At 42.5% G+C, this 16,091-nt stretch overlaps 1 protein-coding gene across 6 annotated transcripts in view; it reads left to right on the top strand.

Moving 5' to 3' along the window:
• The window catches only part of rtkna (rhotekin a), a 67,089-nt gene that overhangs the window by 31,855 nt on the left and 19,143 nt on the right, over positions 1–16,091 (top strand). For 2 of the 6 annotated variants that reach the window (XM_033619876.2, XM_078170802.1), the window contains exon 1: positions 3,446–3,832. The exons of the other annotated variants lie outside the window; for them this stretch is intronic. In XM_033619876.2, the coding sequence (XP_033475767.1) occupies positions 3,809–3,832 (24 nt within the window). In that variant the 5' untranslated portion in view covers positions 3,446–3,808. Of the gene's footprint in view, positions 1–3,445; positions 3,833–16,091 lie in introns of those variants that run through there. 6 annotated transcript variants of the gene reach the window in all.

The raw sequence follows: 16,091 nt of genomic DNA, 5'->3' as shown, positions 1-16,091 counted from the left end.
GTTCAAACAAATGTTTTAAACTGGGCAATAAAGCTGACAAATATCTGGAAATAAGCAAAGCCAAAAGTATGTATTGCCACACAGCAGCAAGATGCAGAGCAACAGAATGAATGTTATATTCCACATATACACTTTTTACTGAAAAGAATATATTTGGATGTAATCCCTTTGTAATCACCAACATTACATAAGTAACTGTGATTTAATTACACACTTTTCCTCAGTAACATGTAACTGATTACAGTTCACTTGAATAATAAAATAAATTGCTTTTTGAGTCCACTACATACAATGGGCTGCAAATAAAATGGCTGAGGTGAGATGAACAGACTGAAAACTATATTGTAGTAGATTAAACAGATGTTCACAAAGTTTTCCCTCGAGGACATAATTTAGAGGCGAAAAAGGCAATAAATCGCAATATATTTTATGGCAATGCTCAGCATTACACGTTTAAATCACAGTATTGTGAGTTAAGTATCGTGATAATATTGTATCATGGAGCCTCTGGTGATTCCGACCCCTACTGACTACAGGTGCACTGAACTACTTAGCTAAATCATTGCAATGATTGTCAATAGTGAGCCACCATAAAAGAAATAACAGTCTTAAAGTAAGACAGTAAGAGGAAGAGAAAGTTATCACACTGTTGTATTTTCTTTATTATTCCCAGCACCTTTGCAATAAAGCAGTTGAAGCTTATCCATGTGCTTCAGTGCTTCCTTTGGGTCAGTTTATGTGAAATTGCCCAGAGACCTCTTTATTCAAACAAAGAGCTGTGAAAAAAGTGGGTAAAATATGTGAAAGAGAAACACAGGCGGGCCCGTCCCTCAACAACCGCTGCCAACAAAAGGCACCAGATTCAGATCTGCGCAGACCTGAGGTGTGAATATTGCTAAGCTCATTTACTGTGAAGTTAACTCCTCCAGGCCGTGATTGGAATTAAGATTTCATTCTTGTTCAAGCTCATGAAAAGACTGCAAATTAAACAGAAGTGGTATAGAAAGATGTCCTATAATTAGACACATGGCTGCGACAGGCTCTTCTGTCTACAGGAGGGAGGGAGGGAGGGAGGAAGGGAGGGAGGAAGGGATCTTGAGGATGTACAGTAGCAGCAAGAGAGGAAGGGAAACGCTTGTTTGGGAAAAACACTCTTGTCAATGAGTCAATAGGAAGTACTCGAGTCTCAGAGGGAGGGGGCTGAGGAGGTTAGTGAGGCTGGAGGAATGTCCTCTCATCCTGTCAGATGCAGTGTAATGACACTTGGTCCTTAAGTATGTTCACAAACTCAGTAAATGTGTTGTTCGGTCACTACTATATTTACCAGGTGGATAGTTTAAGCCACCACCATCTTGTCTGGGTGCTGGGCATGTGCCTGCAGTGGTGTCACCCACTTGCGTTGTTCCCTTAGCCCTCCAGTGAACTGTGAGTGTAATTTGTCCCAGGCAGCACTTCTCTGGCTCACTCTCTGGCACAGCTACTTGCTGATGAAACCTTAATCTGATTAACTGTAGGATATTTACAGCTCTAAGTCCTGAGTTATCAAGGCTCATCTTGTTTTTGTTGCACGTCTACTCGCACGGAGAGATGAGAAGAGAGAGATGGACAGATTTAAAGGTTGAAGGCAATTTTTACTTCCCTAATGTTCTTGTTAGTGGTGGTGAAGTGAGCGCCATGACAAAGCGACTCCTCCTCTGTCATCCTTAGCTTACAGCTGAAGAGCTGTATTCACCCAGCCAGATGCACAGATGCATTATTGCACCGTTGAGATGGACTTTGTTTGCTCTGTTGCCATTAGCCAAGGCTGCCCACAGACTGACTCTCTCCTCCTCCATCCCGATCCTCCTACATGTCATCTGCTGCATCTCTGGACTGTGTGTCTCATTCCACTTCTCAACCCACAAACACACAACAAAACAAGCGTTATGGTTTGTGTCTCCCTTTACTGCCTCCATTTTGCTCTGCTGAAAAATGTTAAAAACAATAAAAATGAGAACAATGTTTGATGCTTTCCTGCAGAGGTATATTTTCATAATATTACTGTGTTTGCAAAGGATGTCCCGTACACACAATTATTCCTTTTCCAGCGCGGATTTCCTGCAGCCAAACTCTCAGTCAGCTGATTCGCCCTAACGCCGGCTTATTCTCTGCACTTAATTCTAGCTGGACTCATCTGTGTTTTCCGTTTCCACCTGCCCACAAATCACTCTCATACATCACCGGCCGACAAGGCGATCCACTCCGCTGCACAGCAACTTCCCAGTGTGCACATATGGGCCAGGCAATAAGCAGAGGCAGGCACAGAAAGAGAAAGGGCAAAGGGAGACAGATGAAGATTTTTATTTTCACTGTGATGACAAGTTGTTCTGTCGGTAGAATCACATATAAATGTCCCAGCTGTAGGCTGCTGGCCAATATTACTGTTGCACAGTGTGATTTTTTTTTTATAGCGTTTTTTCCATATTCAGATGAGGTGTTAGTCAAATTAAGCCAACAAATCATTATAATAAATGTTAATTACTAGGGGAAACTAAAATATGATGGTATACCTAGTGACCATATTTCACTTTATACACAAATTATCCCTGTGCCAGCTCCATGGTGTTACTATATCTCATCTATTTGATCACTTAACAAGGAAATAGCTGCATTTTTGACCGTCTAATAGTGTCATATAGTGTGTCGACATGAAAATGAATAGAAAAGGACTCTGGGTCATCAAGACAAATGCAGCAGTAGTGTTTATCCTTTAAACTTGCAGTATTTCAGCTGCTTTTGAGTCATGGAAGTGAGCAAGGATGTGTGGGAAAAGACGGATGTTGTGCTTGTGCTGTTCAGCAATGCAAACAGCATATTGACCAGTGCCTTGTGAAAAAAAGTTGAGTCATAGCTTAAAAAAAGCCAAACGTCTTTTTTCCACTGTGGGCGGTGTAGGCTCAGAGCAGCCATTGGATTTTACTGACACTCTTGCAACCCACTTCAAACTATGGCCAAACTCAGAGCTGCCAAATCCTTCTTATGTCCCCCAAATAGCTTTAGACCATGCTCTGCCATTTTGCTAGATTTCAGAGGGAAACCTGGAGCCCCATAGGACAGTAAACACTTAAATCTAAAGTCTGTGGACTGGCAATAAACCTCTGAGTGATAAAAAAATATATAACTTTAGTGTATAATTTCATATTCTGTTTGGTAAATGACAGTGGGATGGCATAAAATTGCTGCCAATTCTCTTGGGATGCTCTTCAAGGACCTCTGGAGGTCCCTGGACACAGTTATGGGAGCCACTGCCATAAATGACAGCTCGCTCTCCTCTACTTGCGCGCACACACACATGCACACACACCCTCCTCCTCTGAAACAGCTCTCGGTTGGTCCATCAGTCGGTCAGTCTTTATCCTCCCTTGTGCTGCCGGTGGTGTTGTGTGTGTGTGTGTGTGATCCGGACTGGAGCTCTGGAGCTACTAGGACACCGACGACGACAATGATGATGATGATGAAGCCAACACAGAGAGGGGCTCTAACACATGACCGCTGTCGTTCCCAAATTGCGTGGAGTGGGGGTTGTGTTTTCTGCGCGGATCCTTAACAACTTCTGAGCGTAATAAACGGCAGCTATTTTCGGATTTTCAGTGGATATTTCATTTTTTTCCCATTAATGGAGGTGCCTCAAAGGGAAAATCTGAGTTAAGGTATTTCACAGGGTGTGTGTGTGTGTGTGTGGGACGGTTAACGGACCTTGGCGTTGCGTAAAGCGCCCGTGCTGCCAGTTTTGGAGAGTTGTGAAGCGGAGTGCTCCTCTTCGGATAGGATGAACAACTCAAAGAATCAAAGGGTAAGACATGTTGTTTTGTTTCCGAAATGATTCAGAGGACTATAAGCTCGAGAGGAAATGGAAAATGACAGTCAGCTGTAAGACACGTCACACTCCGGGTTAATTCGTCACCGTCAGATCACGCAGGCTGTCCGTGATCCTGAGAGGTTTGGAGACGTCTCGTTGGGGCTGCTATTGATTGCAGCAAGTCTGCTCTGGTAATGTCTTGTTTACTCTGCACCGTGGGATTTTAAACTTGGCTTGTTTATCTCCCAAGTCTGCACTCCCGACTGGAGCTAATCAATACTTAATTTGAATCAATAAAGTCTGTGGATGAATTCGGCTCGCAGATAATTCAAGTTGGAGATTTTATTAATAAGATTTCAACTTTTAAAGTTGGCTCACACTGCTTTTTATTAGCCACCATGTTTCTTTCTGTGTGGGAAGGGGATCGATGGAATACTATAGTAACTAGTTATAAAACATAAATCTACCGAAGTATATTGATTAATTGATGTATAAGATGTATGCCGAATTGAAGAGTGGTAACTAATGTTTTATTAAATGTTTTGTTTCATGTGCTACAAGCTAATGACTTTTACTAGTGATCACAGTTGTTTCAAAATTCAAGATTTTTAAAGGAGGTCTGGTTACAAAATGTCCCAAATTGGTAGTTGTGCCTTTTTACATTAGGGGACATTAATGTTACATTAATTGCATTTCCTGTGGCCACAACAACCCAATGGAATACTAAGAGCAGCTACTGATTTTGCCCCTTTGTGTTACACCTTAGATAATTCCCTTTCTGTGGCTCTCTCTGTGCCATCCCTGTGAGTCGCTGGAGTACATGGTTACATAGTAGGGGGACAGTAATCCTCAATTTCATGTTGTCTGACTACACTCTGTCAAATCACCCAGCCTCTCAGACTGTGGGATATTATTGCAATAATGACTTGCATCTCCCAGTTGTCACCCTTTCCCCTCTATTGTGAATAAATCTTTCCTAAACGCCTCGCATTGGCAGCACAGAAATAGCCACGCTCCAACTGAACACTAGAGGAGAAAAAAAAAACACGTGAGAATATTAGGCCTTTTATTGACTTTTTTCCCCCACTGCGATAAAATAATAAAATCACATGGTTTTCACATATAACGGTTTGCCTCAGAGGATGCCAGTCCACATAGCAGAGACATGTCTATTATCATGCATTCATATTTCTATTTCAAGAAGCCTTTTTCACTTGAACACATGCATGCCAAACCACGGAAAGCACTGAAAAGAAAGGACAGCTACCAAAAAAATGTTTCCCTCAACATACTAAACCCTTAAGAGCCAGATGTCCTGAGTGTGTGTGACAGGCAGTCAGCTTGGTTTCTTGGTTTGAGAGCATGTGAGCGGCAGACTGGTAGTTCTGACCACTTCCTATAATCAACTTTTCTATCACCACTGAAACTCTATCCATGCACAGATTAACCAAACAACTGGCTGCAGCTCCGTTTGGTGATTGGCTTCACTTTGCTTAATGACAGGCTGCGTCCTGATACGAGAGAGAGGGAGATAGATTTTGGTCTCATGTTGATTTAAAAGGTCACCTGCATCAACATCAGTCGGAGATTGAACGAGCAAGACAGATGTGATCTTTCCATTCCTGGGATACAGCTCTGTGTATGTGTATGGAGTGCATCGAGAGCCCAAAGCATGTGATGTGTGTTCATTTTGTCCCTGCTACTGTTACAACCACAGCCATCTCTAATCATTAGAAGTGAAAAGGTCATCGATGTGCCAAAACTCCTCCTCAGTGTGACTACACAACATCCTCAATATGCTGTTTTCCTGGTGCTTTGTATGCGGTGATTCTGCTGTGTTCATCACATGCTGCAGTTAATCCGGTCTTGTTTCCTGTTAAATGCATTTCTGCTTGTGCTTTTCATTGCATTTGCAATTATACAAGGGGAGGGAGAAAAGTCAGCATCCTGTGTCAGTCTGCTCGCCATGGAATCCTCCGGCCTGTGTCTTACAATCAATAAACACTTACTGCGGAGAAGCTTTCTGCAGTCAAGTCTCTGTCTGTCCACCCAGCTTTCTGTCTCTCCCCTCTTTCTCTACCTTTCTATCTGAATAGGCATCTCAAGTGTCTCCTCTGCTGTCTCTCCTCCCTCTGTTCCCTCGCCGTTCACCTCTGCAGTCACGTGTGTTTTCTCTCGCTGCTTCTCTCTGCCCCTGCTGTGCGTCTGCAGTAGAGGTCATTCTGTTTGCTCTGCTGCTGATATTGTCCATTGCTTTCTCCCAGGAGGCAGCTGCGGGGACTGAGATAGGTAGGACTTCCTGAGCCCGAGAAACACAGGGGGAACTGGAACCCATTACTCTATGTACTGTACGGCGTGATAGCAGCTGTGGAGGAGGAGGAGGAGGAGGAGGGGGTGAATTGGACTTTGCTTTATGTGTGTGTCTCCTTGAGCCAGTTGTCTTAGGACTAGTGTGAAAAATGAGCCACTTACACCCTGAACAACCACAATATTGCCTCACCGCCCACCCAATTATAGATCTTTTAACTCACACTTATTCATACCCACTCTTCCTCTCTCCAGGGGTTTCTTACTTCTTCACAGAGTCTCTTGCCAGCTTTGGTCCTCCTCTGCCGCTTTCGGTTTCCAGCTTCACGACTCAAGTACACACAAGCCAACTCCAAAACCCGCCCCAACATGCCATCGCTGTGCTCTTTCAGTAATGCTCTGTCCTATTTTTTTCTGTCTCCTTTTAGAAGCAAGTGTTGTGGCAGGCAGAGTGGCAGAGTTCTCGATGGGTTTGTCCTGGCGTGAGTGCCTCAAAACAGAAAGAAAAGAGAGTGAGATAGAGTGGAGAAGAGAGGACAGATTTGGCTGATTCAGGAGGACATATCCACACAATCATACATGGGACAGCGTGTGTATTTATGCAGCAGTGCATTGATGGTCCGGCCTTATGATGCTGATTCAGTGGATGAGGAGAGGAGTGATGGACAAACAGAGGACAGGCAGATAAACAGACAGACAGACAATTAGAGAGGAGTGATGACCTGACGATGCAGAGGGAGATTGTGCAGGGATTGATGGTCATGGAGGAGAGCGCTCAGTCCGTCAGACGGGTAATCAGACAAGCAGCTAATGCAGAGCTGCTGGCAGCGGATCACAATCAGACTGCTCCACGTCTATCTGTCATGTCTGTCCAAGGAAGCGGATGCTGAGCTGTCAGTCATTTATACTGCCCTGTTCGGCAGGCTGTCTAATACCTGCTACCTGTTGTGTGTGTGTGTGTGTGTGTGTGTGTGTGTAAGTTTCCCTTCATTTTAAACTGCATCTGCACTGCCAATCAGTGATTAGGTTATGTTTGTTTAGCGAAATTGCTCTTGTGTTGCTGAAATGAGTGAAGCCACAAAATGCTTGCAGAGACACACACACTCACTAGATCTGCAGAAATGTAACATAATAGATAATCCATCAAGGCAGTGCTCTGTCTTGCTCCCGTGGCCCTCTGATGAAATGCTGGCATAGCTGTATAGAATCGATAATAATGATATCAAAGACACAGCTTTACACTCCCTCACACACACACACGCACACACCATGCTGCTCATGCTGCTACCTCGTTGTGGGTTGGGGTTAGATGTTGCAGACAGAGAGGATTGTGTGTGAAGCATGTGTGCGACAGAACGCAAAATAGCTCATGGATTTGTTTAGCAGGAGAATGTGAAAGGGGTGCGGTGCACACTTGATGCTCGGCTCCCGAATGATCCACTGCTGTTGACAATCAAACATATTTACTTGCATTTATTTATCTGTGTGTGTGTGCCTGTTGAGTGACTGAAGTAGAGCCTCCATAAATACTACCACACCGAGCAGTCAGTGACTGTCAGACCTCTGTGCTCCATTTGTTCCATTCTGGAAGAACTTGAGCGACATGCAAGGCTGATATTTTTAGACCGACTTGGTCAGTAGCCAGTATTTTGAAAGCATATCTTCTTTAAATTAGAAACACAATAATAATATTCACTCTTTTGTCCTACTTTTTTTATTTCTGGGTTAAAAAATATTCTAAATGCATGTAAACCTATAGGGGACAGTAAACAACTCTCCATTCAAACCCAGCCCCTCCAGACCTGTTTTAAAGTTGGTAAAAAATACTTACTTTGTTCAAAATGGTTTCCCCGCGTAAAAAAAAAAAGTCTCAAAAGGGGCTGAAAGCAGATCTACTCTTTCTCTATCTTTGAGAAACTCTGAATCGGGCCTCCGCCTCACCCACTACCACTGCTTGCTGTAGGATTTGTTCTCTGCTTCCTCCAGTGTTGTTTGTATGCTTGTTCTAGGTTGACTGGTTAAAGAGCAGTGAGCTAGGGCGGCACAATAGATTGAACATTTACTTTTTTTAAATAGTTCATTTACATGTGCCATGCATTCGCATGCCACATGTCATGTTGCAACAGTAGCATCACGTGACTTTAGGCCTACTAGTTTTGAAAGTACTTCTCATGTGACAGGCACCACTGAGAGTGAAACTTGGAAAGTTTCAATAAGTGAAAAGAAAACACAAAAACTTTCTCAAAATGTTGACTGTTGAATTTATACAGTAACTGAATTTTTTATGGCTTATCCATAGAAATTCTATTTCCATGGTATTATCACAACCACAATCATACATCACATTCGGTTGACCTTATTAGGTATATGATTTTGGTGCTCTCTAAACTCAACTCAAGATGTGGCATTTGTGTAATGTTTTGTACCTAGACTATATAAAGATACATATACAGTCTGTGGTTTTGTGAATAAAGTTTAAAGAACCATTTAACATCAAACATGAGTTTAACACTATAGCTTTTGGGTCCCGGGGACTCACTATACTGAAAACCTATCAACATCAGTCCATTTCATTTTCTTTACTCAGTGTGCATAGGCTTTTCATTGTCTGTGGTCTATGTTAGCAGTACATACCTAATGCAGAAAGACATTAAAACTGTATACTTCAAAATTTGATTATTTATCATGAGTCATATTATCATTGCAATATTCAGCAAGGTTATCGAATATGGCATGTTTTCCTGATATCAAAGCGTGCATCAAGATGGCTACAGTAGTGTTAGAGGAAACATTAGAGAGATCCAGCCATACGTGTTTGAGCCTTAGTCACACCCAGTCTCAGATGAGGAGTCTGTCGGCGACTAGTAGACTTATCAGCAGTGGTGTAGTGGTAGTTAATGAGATGGGTGTACTAGTAGGTAGATGGGTAGATTACTGAGGAGGAAGTGGGTATACTCTCCTATGTATATATTCCAATTGCCTTTTGACTGATAGATGGTTATACTGTACACAGACAGAAAAAAGAGGTGTATACCTGTGTATACCCTGCACTTGAATGGTAAGTGTAGTTGGCATCTTGTATTTGTTTATTAGCTTGCAGGCAAACTGGCAGTGGCTGACACAGCATTAACGGTTGTGAAAAACATACAATAATATCTGCTGCGATGTGTTTTTTCTATATAGTGGAAGGAAGCTTCAGAGCCCAGTTTACATCCAAAATCTGCACACTGCTATGTTTGCTGTCAAAACTATAACTATGCTAATGCAAAGTCTGCAAGTCTGCTGCATTTGAGGGTTTCAGGTTTCTTTGTCGGTGTTGTAGATATGTGTTTCACATTTTAGACAGAGATTGGCTTTTGTGTTAGTGACATACCTAATGTAGCGTGCCCCGCGTATGTTTGAAGCTCAGATTTTAGTGCACAGAAATTGCTGCCTTCAGAAGAGGAATGTCAAAACACCTTTCTAGTGACAAATTTAGCACAGATACAAGTCAGTATAGTCAAGGTCAGACATTTTAGGGGACATAAACATGAGAAAAACACATTTTTGAGTGAAGGGGGGGGGGGGGGGGGGCCTTCAAATTATTAATATAAACTACAGTACAAAGAATTATACATTTAATTGCGGTTTTCACACACTGCTTTGTACGGCATTGACTATTGCCTCTAGACTGCTAAAATGAATGTCCAGTAAGTATTCACCAGGCTATTTAATAAACAGCAATTATCAATTTCACCTTGATTAAAACATGCTTCAATATTGGCAGTTTAAATGGCTGAAATGTGTGTTATTGACACAGTTTATCTATTCTGTGTTGAATGCTTTGTACAAATTCCCTCACAGCACAAACAGTGGCAGGAAAGACTAATGGGGCTCACTTCGAATAGTAGTGTAAGACCGTGTGAGACCCAGACCTGCTCCGTTCATGTCGGCCTGTTTGCGGCACATTTACATGTCAGCAGATAGAAGCTGTGCATTGTTCTGTGGTAGCTGTATAAATATGTAGAACCAGTGTCTGTTTGTGCAGTATTGGTGTGTAGATAAGTAATGGGGGAAATAAGTGTGTGGAAGTTTTACACTAGTTTGTGTATGTGTGTGTATGTTAATGTGGATCCCCAATCTGTTCAAATTGTTCTGGAGGGCAGAGATAAGAACCATGCGCACACACGCACGCACACACACACACACACACACACACACACACACACACACACACTTTCTGCAATTAATTATATTCCCTCTCTTGTTCTTTTCGCTTCTCAGTCTCAGTTGCCCTTGCCTCCTCGCTTTCCCCAACTCATTTTCTCGCTGTCTCTCACTGAACTGTCACACATGCTTGTACGCACACACACACACACACACACACACACACACACACACACACACACACACACATGAAGACTCCAAGGGTTAATGTGTACCATTAGTAACCAGAGCAGGCTGTAAGTGCAGTAAAGTGGCAGAAGGGTGAAACCAAAGTGACAGACTCAGGGACTGAGGGTGGATCTCACCTTACATGTGTTCCCCATGACATTAATATGACAGTCATTAATCAAGGCAGTGAAACAAATGCTACTTTTATTATCCTGTGATAGAAATATTTCTCTGGTCTTAAATCATGGCAGACATTAATAAATGGCATACCGCAAGGCTGTAAAGCTGTCCTTCACAAAAAGCAATGTGTCGTCTTATATTTCAGACCCCGTTGTTTGAAGTTTTTTGACTAGTATGTCAGTCTTTATTTTCTTTGGGACACTTTAAAGGCCCAGTGTGTAGAATTTTGGGAGATGTATTGGCAGAAATTATATTAAATATAATATGTAAGTATGTTTTCTTTAGTATATTTTTGTTACCTTAGGATGAGACGTTGTGCATTTTCAAATAGGGGCTGTGTCTTTGATCACAGAGATCGCCATGTCGCACCGCCATGTTTCTACAGTAGCCCAGAATGGACAAACCAAACACAGGCTCTAGATAGGACCATTTGTGATTTTGCTTCACCCAACAGAGTTAAAAGCTCCTCTGTGATGAGCAGTGTTGGGAAAACAACAACTCTTATATTTCAAATGGTGTTACTCAGTGTTTTTACCAGTTTAAGTCACTCGGTCCGTTTCTTTTCAAGAGGAGGAGACCACTGCAAATTATTCAGCTCACAGTAAAAAACTCCTGAACATCTGGATCTTAAGTTATCAGTTGCTGGGCTAGCAGCCTATCTGTGATGAGCAAAACAGCATCGGAGAAACTCTGATTTGTGACGTGAAAGTGCTCTATTCAGTGTTTTTACCAGTTTTAATCACGTGGACCTTTTGTTTTGGAGAGGAGGAGACCTTTGTGGATGATTTAGCCCCCGGTAAAAACCTACTGAACAATCAACAGTGTATGAAATCTAAGTGAGAGAAATTTCAGCTGGTTGTGATCTGCATTCCTTGCTGTTAGATGCGACTAAATCCCCCAAAAACGTATACACTGGACCTTTAAACTTTGTTGCAAGTGAAGGTAGGAATACAGTACCTTCTGAAACAGTTGCAAAATAAGTGGCTCTCATCAGCGCATTGTCCCCAATCTCACCCACACACATACATGGACACCCCCTCCAACTGCGCCTCATCTGTCCCTTTCTTGGTCATTTTGCCCCCGGGCCAGAGGGCTGAGGGTCATCTCAGTCATATCCGGCTTTGCTTTAGCTCAGCTCAGAAGTCCCGCAGCTTCATGAATATTATAATGAACTGCATTTTCTTGCTGGTCGATAGTGAGTCAAGGACACACATGCACAGATATACACAGCTTCACCACAGAGTATCTGCTGCCCTGGTGTTGTGTGTCCTGATCTCGTACACCCTCATGCTGGACAAAAGCCTCAACTCCCCTCCAACAGAACTCACATGGGGGCAGCACATGTGATTATACATACACATGTGGCCATATCGTCTAAATAAGGCAACAGTAGCAATGCTGATGAATAATAGAGAGTGATAAAAGCAGCTTCAACTGCAAAGCTCCTGGCTTGCAATGGGTCTCGGAGAGAGCACATCGAACATAAGAGAGAGACAGACTGAGAGAATTGCTACATTTGCATGGATTGCAATATCCCAGTATTGATTAATACAATAGAAGCTGTAAACAACATTGTCTGATTGCTTTTACTTCTACAAGGCCAAAGCTGTAATAAGCATAATTGAATTGTGGAAAGAAGATAAGTGGAGTAGTGGACACAAACACAAAGTATAAAGATTCAGGATGGACCATCTGTATACTTACAGGGTATAAATTTCGTGCTAGTGATGCTGCCAGTCAAAAATATTGGCACGACAAGCTGGATACATCTATATGGGCACTATGATGAGTTTTCCATTTAAGCTGAAAATTTCAGATACTTACTTAAAAAAAATGCCAAAACAAACAACAACAAAAGAATCTTAAATCTCTTCTACCTCCTCTCAAGATTAATGGCAGCTGGCAAGCAGCAAAACCATATGCTGAGCAGAGGGGCTGGGTATGTAACAGTTTTTAATCACATGGCAATCATTTGTTAGGATTTTATAAAAGCTTTGTTTTGCTCATCTGAGCTTCGTTGCGAGACAAGTGTTGTGAGATCTACTCAGTTTAAAGAGCTCTTTGGAGCGTGAATAGAGGGCTGAAACTGAGAAGAACAATGCACTTTTAGATTTATCTGCATTAATATGGTGCTGGTCCCACATGCTTTCCACTTATCTGCACCCCTCCATGTGTGTCTGTAGTACAGCAAAGACAGCAGAGGTAAAAGACAACAGGGAGGACAATTTGGCAGGCTTAAATGCTAGTTAGGCCGGCTGAGCTAATTAGCCCTGATTTCCTCATCCCGATTCAGACGAGAAGGAAAGCCTCGGATTACCCAGACGAGCATTTTGTGTGTGCCACTGAAATTGTGTCAGGCTGTTGGAACTGTTCATCAGCAATGAGAGGGAGGTTTGGGTGCACTTATTTGCAAAAGTCAGCTAAAGAGCTTTACAAATGTGTTACAGCGTGTTGCACAGCAAGTGTCAGGATGGGGTTGTGGTAGCCAGATAGCTAGCCACCCCTCACCCCCACTGAGGATGAAAGGGAGCTTAATGCTACGGACCCAGCGGGGATGCTGCTCCTCTATCGGGAAGCTGTGGCACTGTGACCTCTTGCCCTTTAGACTGTCCTTTTGTCCGTGTAGCTGTTTCTCATCTGCCATTTGTCCCTGTGCGCCCACTCCGAAGAGTCTGTTTTGTCATTTTGCAGTGTTTGTTCTGTAGAGGTTCATGTGGATTCTGTGTTTTTTTTTTTGTTAACAGCATGAGGGTTGTTGACTCTAATGCCAGCAGTATGCCCTGAATTAATTTGTCTTTTTTGCAAAGCAATATGGTGCTCTTAGCAAACACAAGTATGCTCATCTCAGGGTTTGTTTATTGCTCATTTATCAATGCTGTGTAGCCGCACTTGCACTGGGAAAAATGGAAGCAAAATACACATCAACTCATGTGATATGGTCACAGGCAAACATGCAAACAAGGCTGCAAGAAATTCAGGCCGGCCATTCGGAGATCGAATCCTCCATCCCCCCTCCCCCCCTACATCTACCCGAGGTGTGAGGCAACATGTCACACTGAGAGCTGTCAGTCACCATGACACTTGCACACACACACTGAGGTTCTTGTCAAATGAGGCTTTTTTTCTCCTTTAAGAGAAAGTGTTGTGTCACATACCCCGGCCAGCCCCTCACAACCATATCAGCTCAAGCGATAAGCGACGCATCCAACTTCCGTTCACAGACTAACACCTCTCTTCAAACAGTGATGTGTCTGAGAAAGAACAGGCTGTAACGACATGTGAAAAATTCCAGCACAGGGAAGATTACGATGTCACATCACTGCCTTTTTGCCTCATGTGTATCTTTTAATGTGATTAAATCCCCTTTACTTTATCTCAGCACTTAGGGATGCACACGCAGAGTGCTCTCATTGAGAGAGATCACAGCAGTCTTTGATCAGAGGCTTAGAAAGACCTGCCTCGTACCAGTTCCTTTCCTAAACCCTCCTCTCCTTTCTCTGTATGGCTTACAGGAAAAGCTGGCTAATCAGTTAATAATACAGTATCAACTTGTATAATAGTCGGTGGCTGTGTTCCAGGCCTGCAGTGCACAACATGGACTGTGCCAGTAAAGTTCACTGATGAGGTTATAGTATTGCTGTGTGTGTGTTACTTAATTCATTAATTGCCTCATGCAGCCCTCAGACAGTCCAGTCTGCCAATTACTCTCATTAGAGTTTCTCCATTACTGTTTGATTGGAAAAGGAAGCTGCTTGGCAACAACTCTTGTCCCTTTCTCATCCGAAGTGGTGGCTCGTGTTTTCTACACTTGTGAGCTGTGAAACATACAAAACTATGCCAGAGCTGCTTAAGAATACAATTATTACCATCACATGATTAAAACAGACTACTTTGTCCAGCCTTTTATGGTTCGTTTGGATTCTTGAAGAATATATTATGTTTTCAGTGCTCAAAAATAAGCAATGCTTGGGGCAAGTAAAATGCCACGTCAGGCTATTAAATCCAGCAACTCAACTGCCCAACCAGGGAAGTGATAAAAAGAATTTAACGCATTGTTTTGTCCGGAGCTGATGATGAAAATAGCTAAGGTGTGAGCCATTTTGCTTCCTTCTCATTTCTGTTAAGTGTTGCACATGTGCGGTATCGATTGAGCACTCGCGAGGAAATAATAACCACTAATACAGTGTTTCTCAAATGGTGTGCCGCAGGATTTTGTGATAACCACACATTATTACTGCAATATTCAACTGGGCCTGCACAAAAAGTTATGAATGAATTTTTCATTGACTGTATCAGTATGTTGTGTGCACCCATTTCCAAATAAAGAGGCAAACTCTAGCTAAAAAATATAATTTAATTTTAAAAAAAAACCTTCACAGGGAACCTATTTGTCGCCATTTGCTTGTGGGGATTACAAGTGTGTGACACATTAAAAGCCCTGATTGGCAGCCAGTGTGAGGGATGATAACATTTAAAAGGAGAAAGCAGTGAGTGGGACAATGGGTCACTTTATTGTACGGAGCAGATTACAACAAAGCACCAGTGAAAACGACTGAAAAAAGTCAGTAGACAGTATCACAAAAGCTACCTGTCTTAATTTTTCTTATTTTTTATTGTGTTGTAATAAGAGTGATAACATGTTAGAAGCTATTGTGCACAGAAATAAAGACAGGTGTGCCTTGAGATTTTGGCTTGCCCTTTGGTGTGCTTTGGCCCAAAAAGTTTGAAAACCACTGCACTAATGATTAAGATAATTTGTACAGGGGGAAGTAAACATTACTACGGGTGAGAAGATTTCTGACCTTTCTTTTTTCAGGGTAATTATCTATCATCAAATGCTGTTAAAAAAGGCGTTGAACCCTGGTTTTGCTGTATTTCTTTTAGATTCCACGCTACACATCAGAGAGGATTTACAGTCTGGTTTATTATATCAGAACATCGCAGTATTTTGAATGAATGCAGCCCAGTTTGTTCCCCCTGGTCCTCTCTGAGGTGAGATGGAAGAGGAACAGAAGGGGGTCCTGCTGTTGTTAGTGTTTTTGTGCTGTTGTAACTCATAATAAACTACCCTGCAGGTTGCATGTATACGTTTTTTTTCCCAGCTCGCAGTTATTTATGAGTCTGCTCTGGAACATGTACGCGGCGTTTCATAAATCTATACTCTCCAGGCCTGTTAGTTATACGCTCAGAGACCACACACAGTCATACAGTAGATATACTAACACACAGTTGCTCACATACTTCCTGTTATTATCACCTATACTTGCTTTGAAATGATTCTGCAGTTTGGTTTGCCTGCCTGCTGCTTCTGCCAGCTCCCACTCTGCTACTATATGATAATGCGGACCCGGTGTATTAGGCTGAGTGTGCACAGCCGTGTAAGAGCCATCAA

This window comes from Epinephelus lanceolatus, chromosome 9, assembly GCF_041903045.1.
Source record: "Epinephelus lanceolatus isolate andai-2023 chromosome 9, ASM4190304v1, whole genome shotgun sequence".
NCBI lineage: Eukaryota > Metazoa > Chordata > Actinopteri > Perciformes > Serranidae > Epinephelus > Epinephelus lanceolatus.
This window is presented reverse-complemented; position numbering and strand designations above follow the sequence as displayed.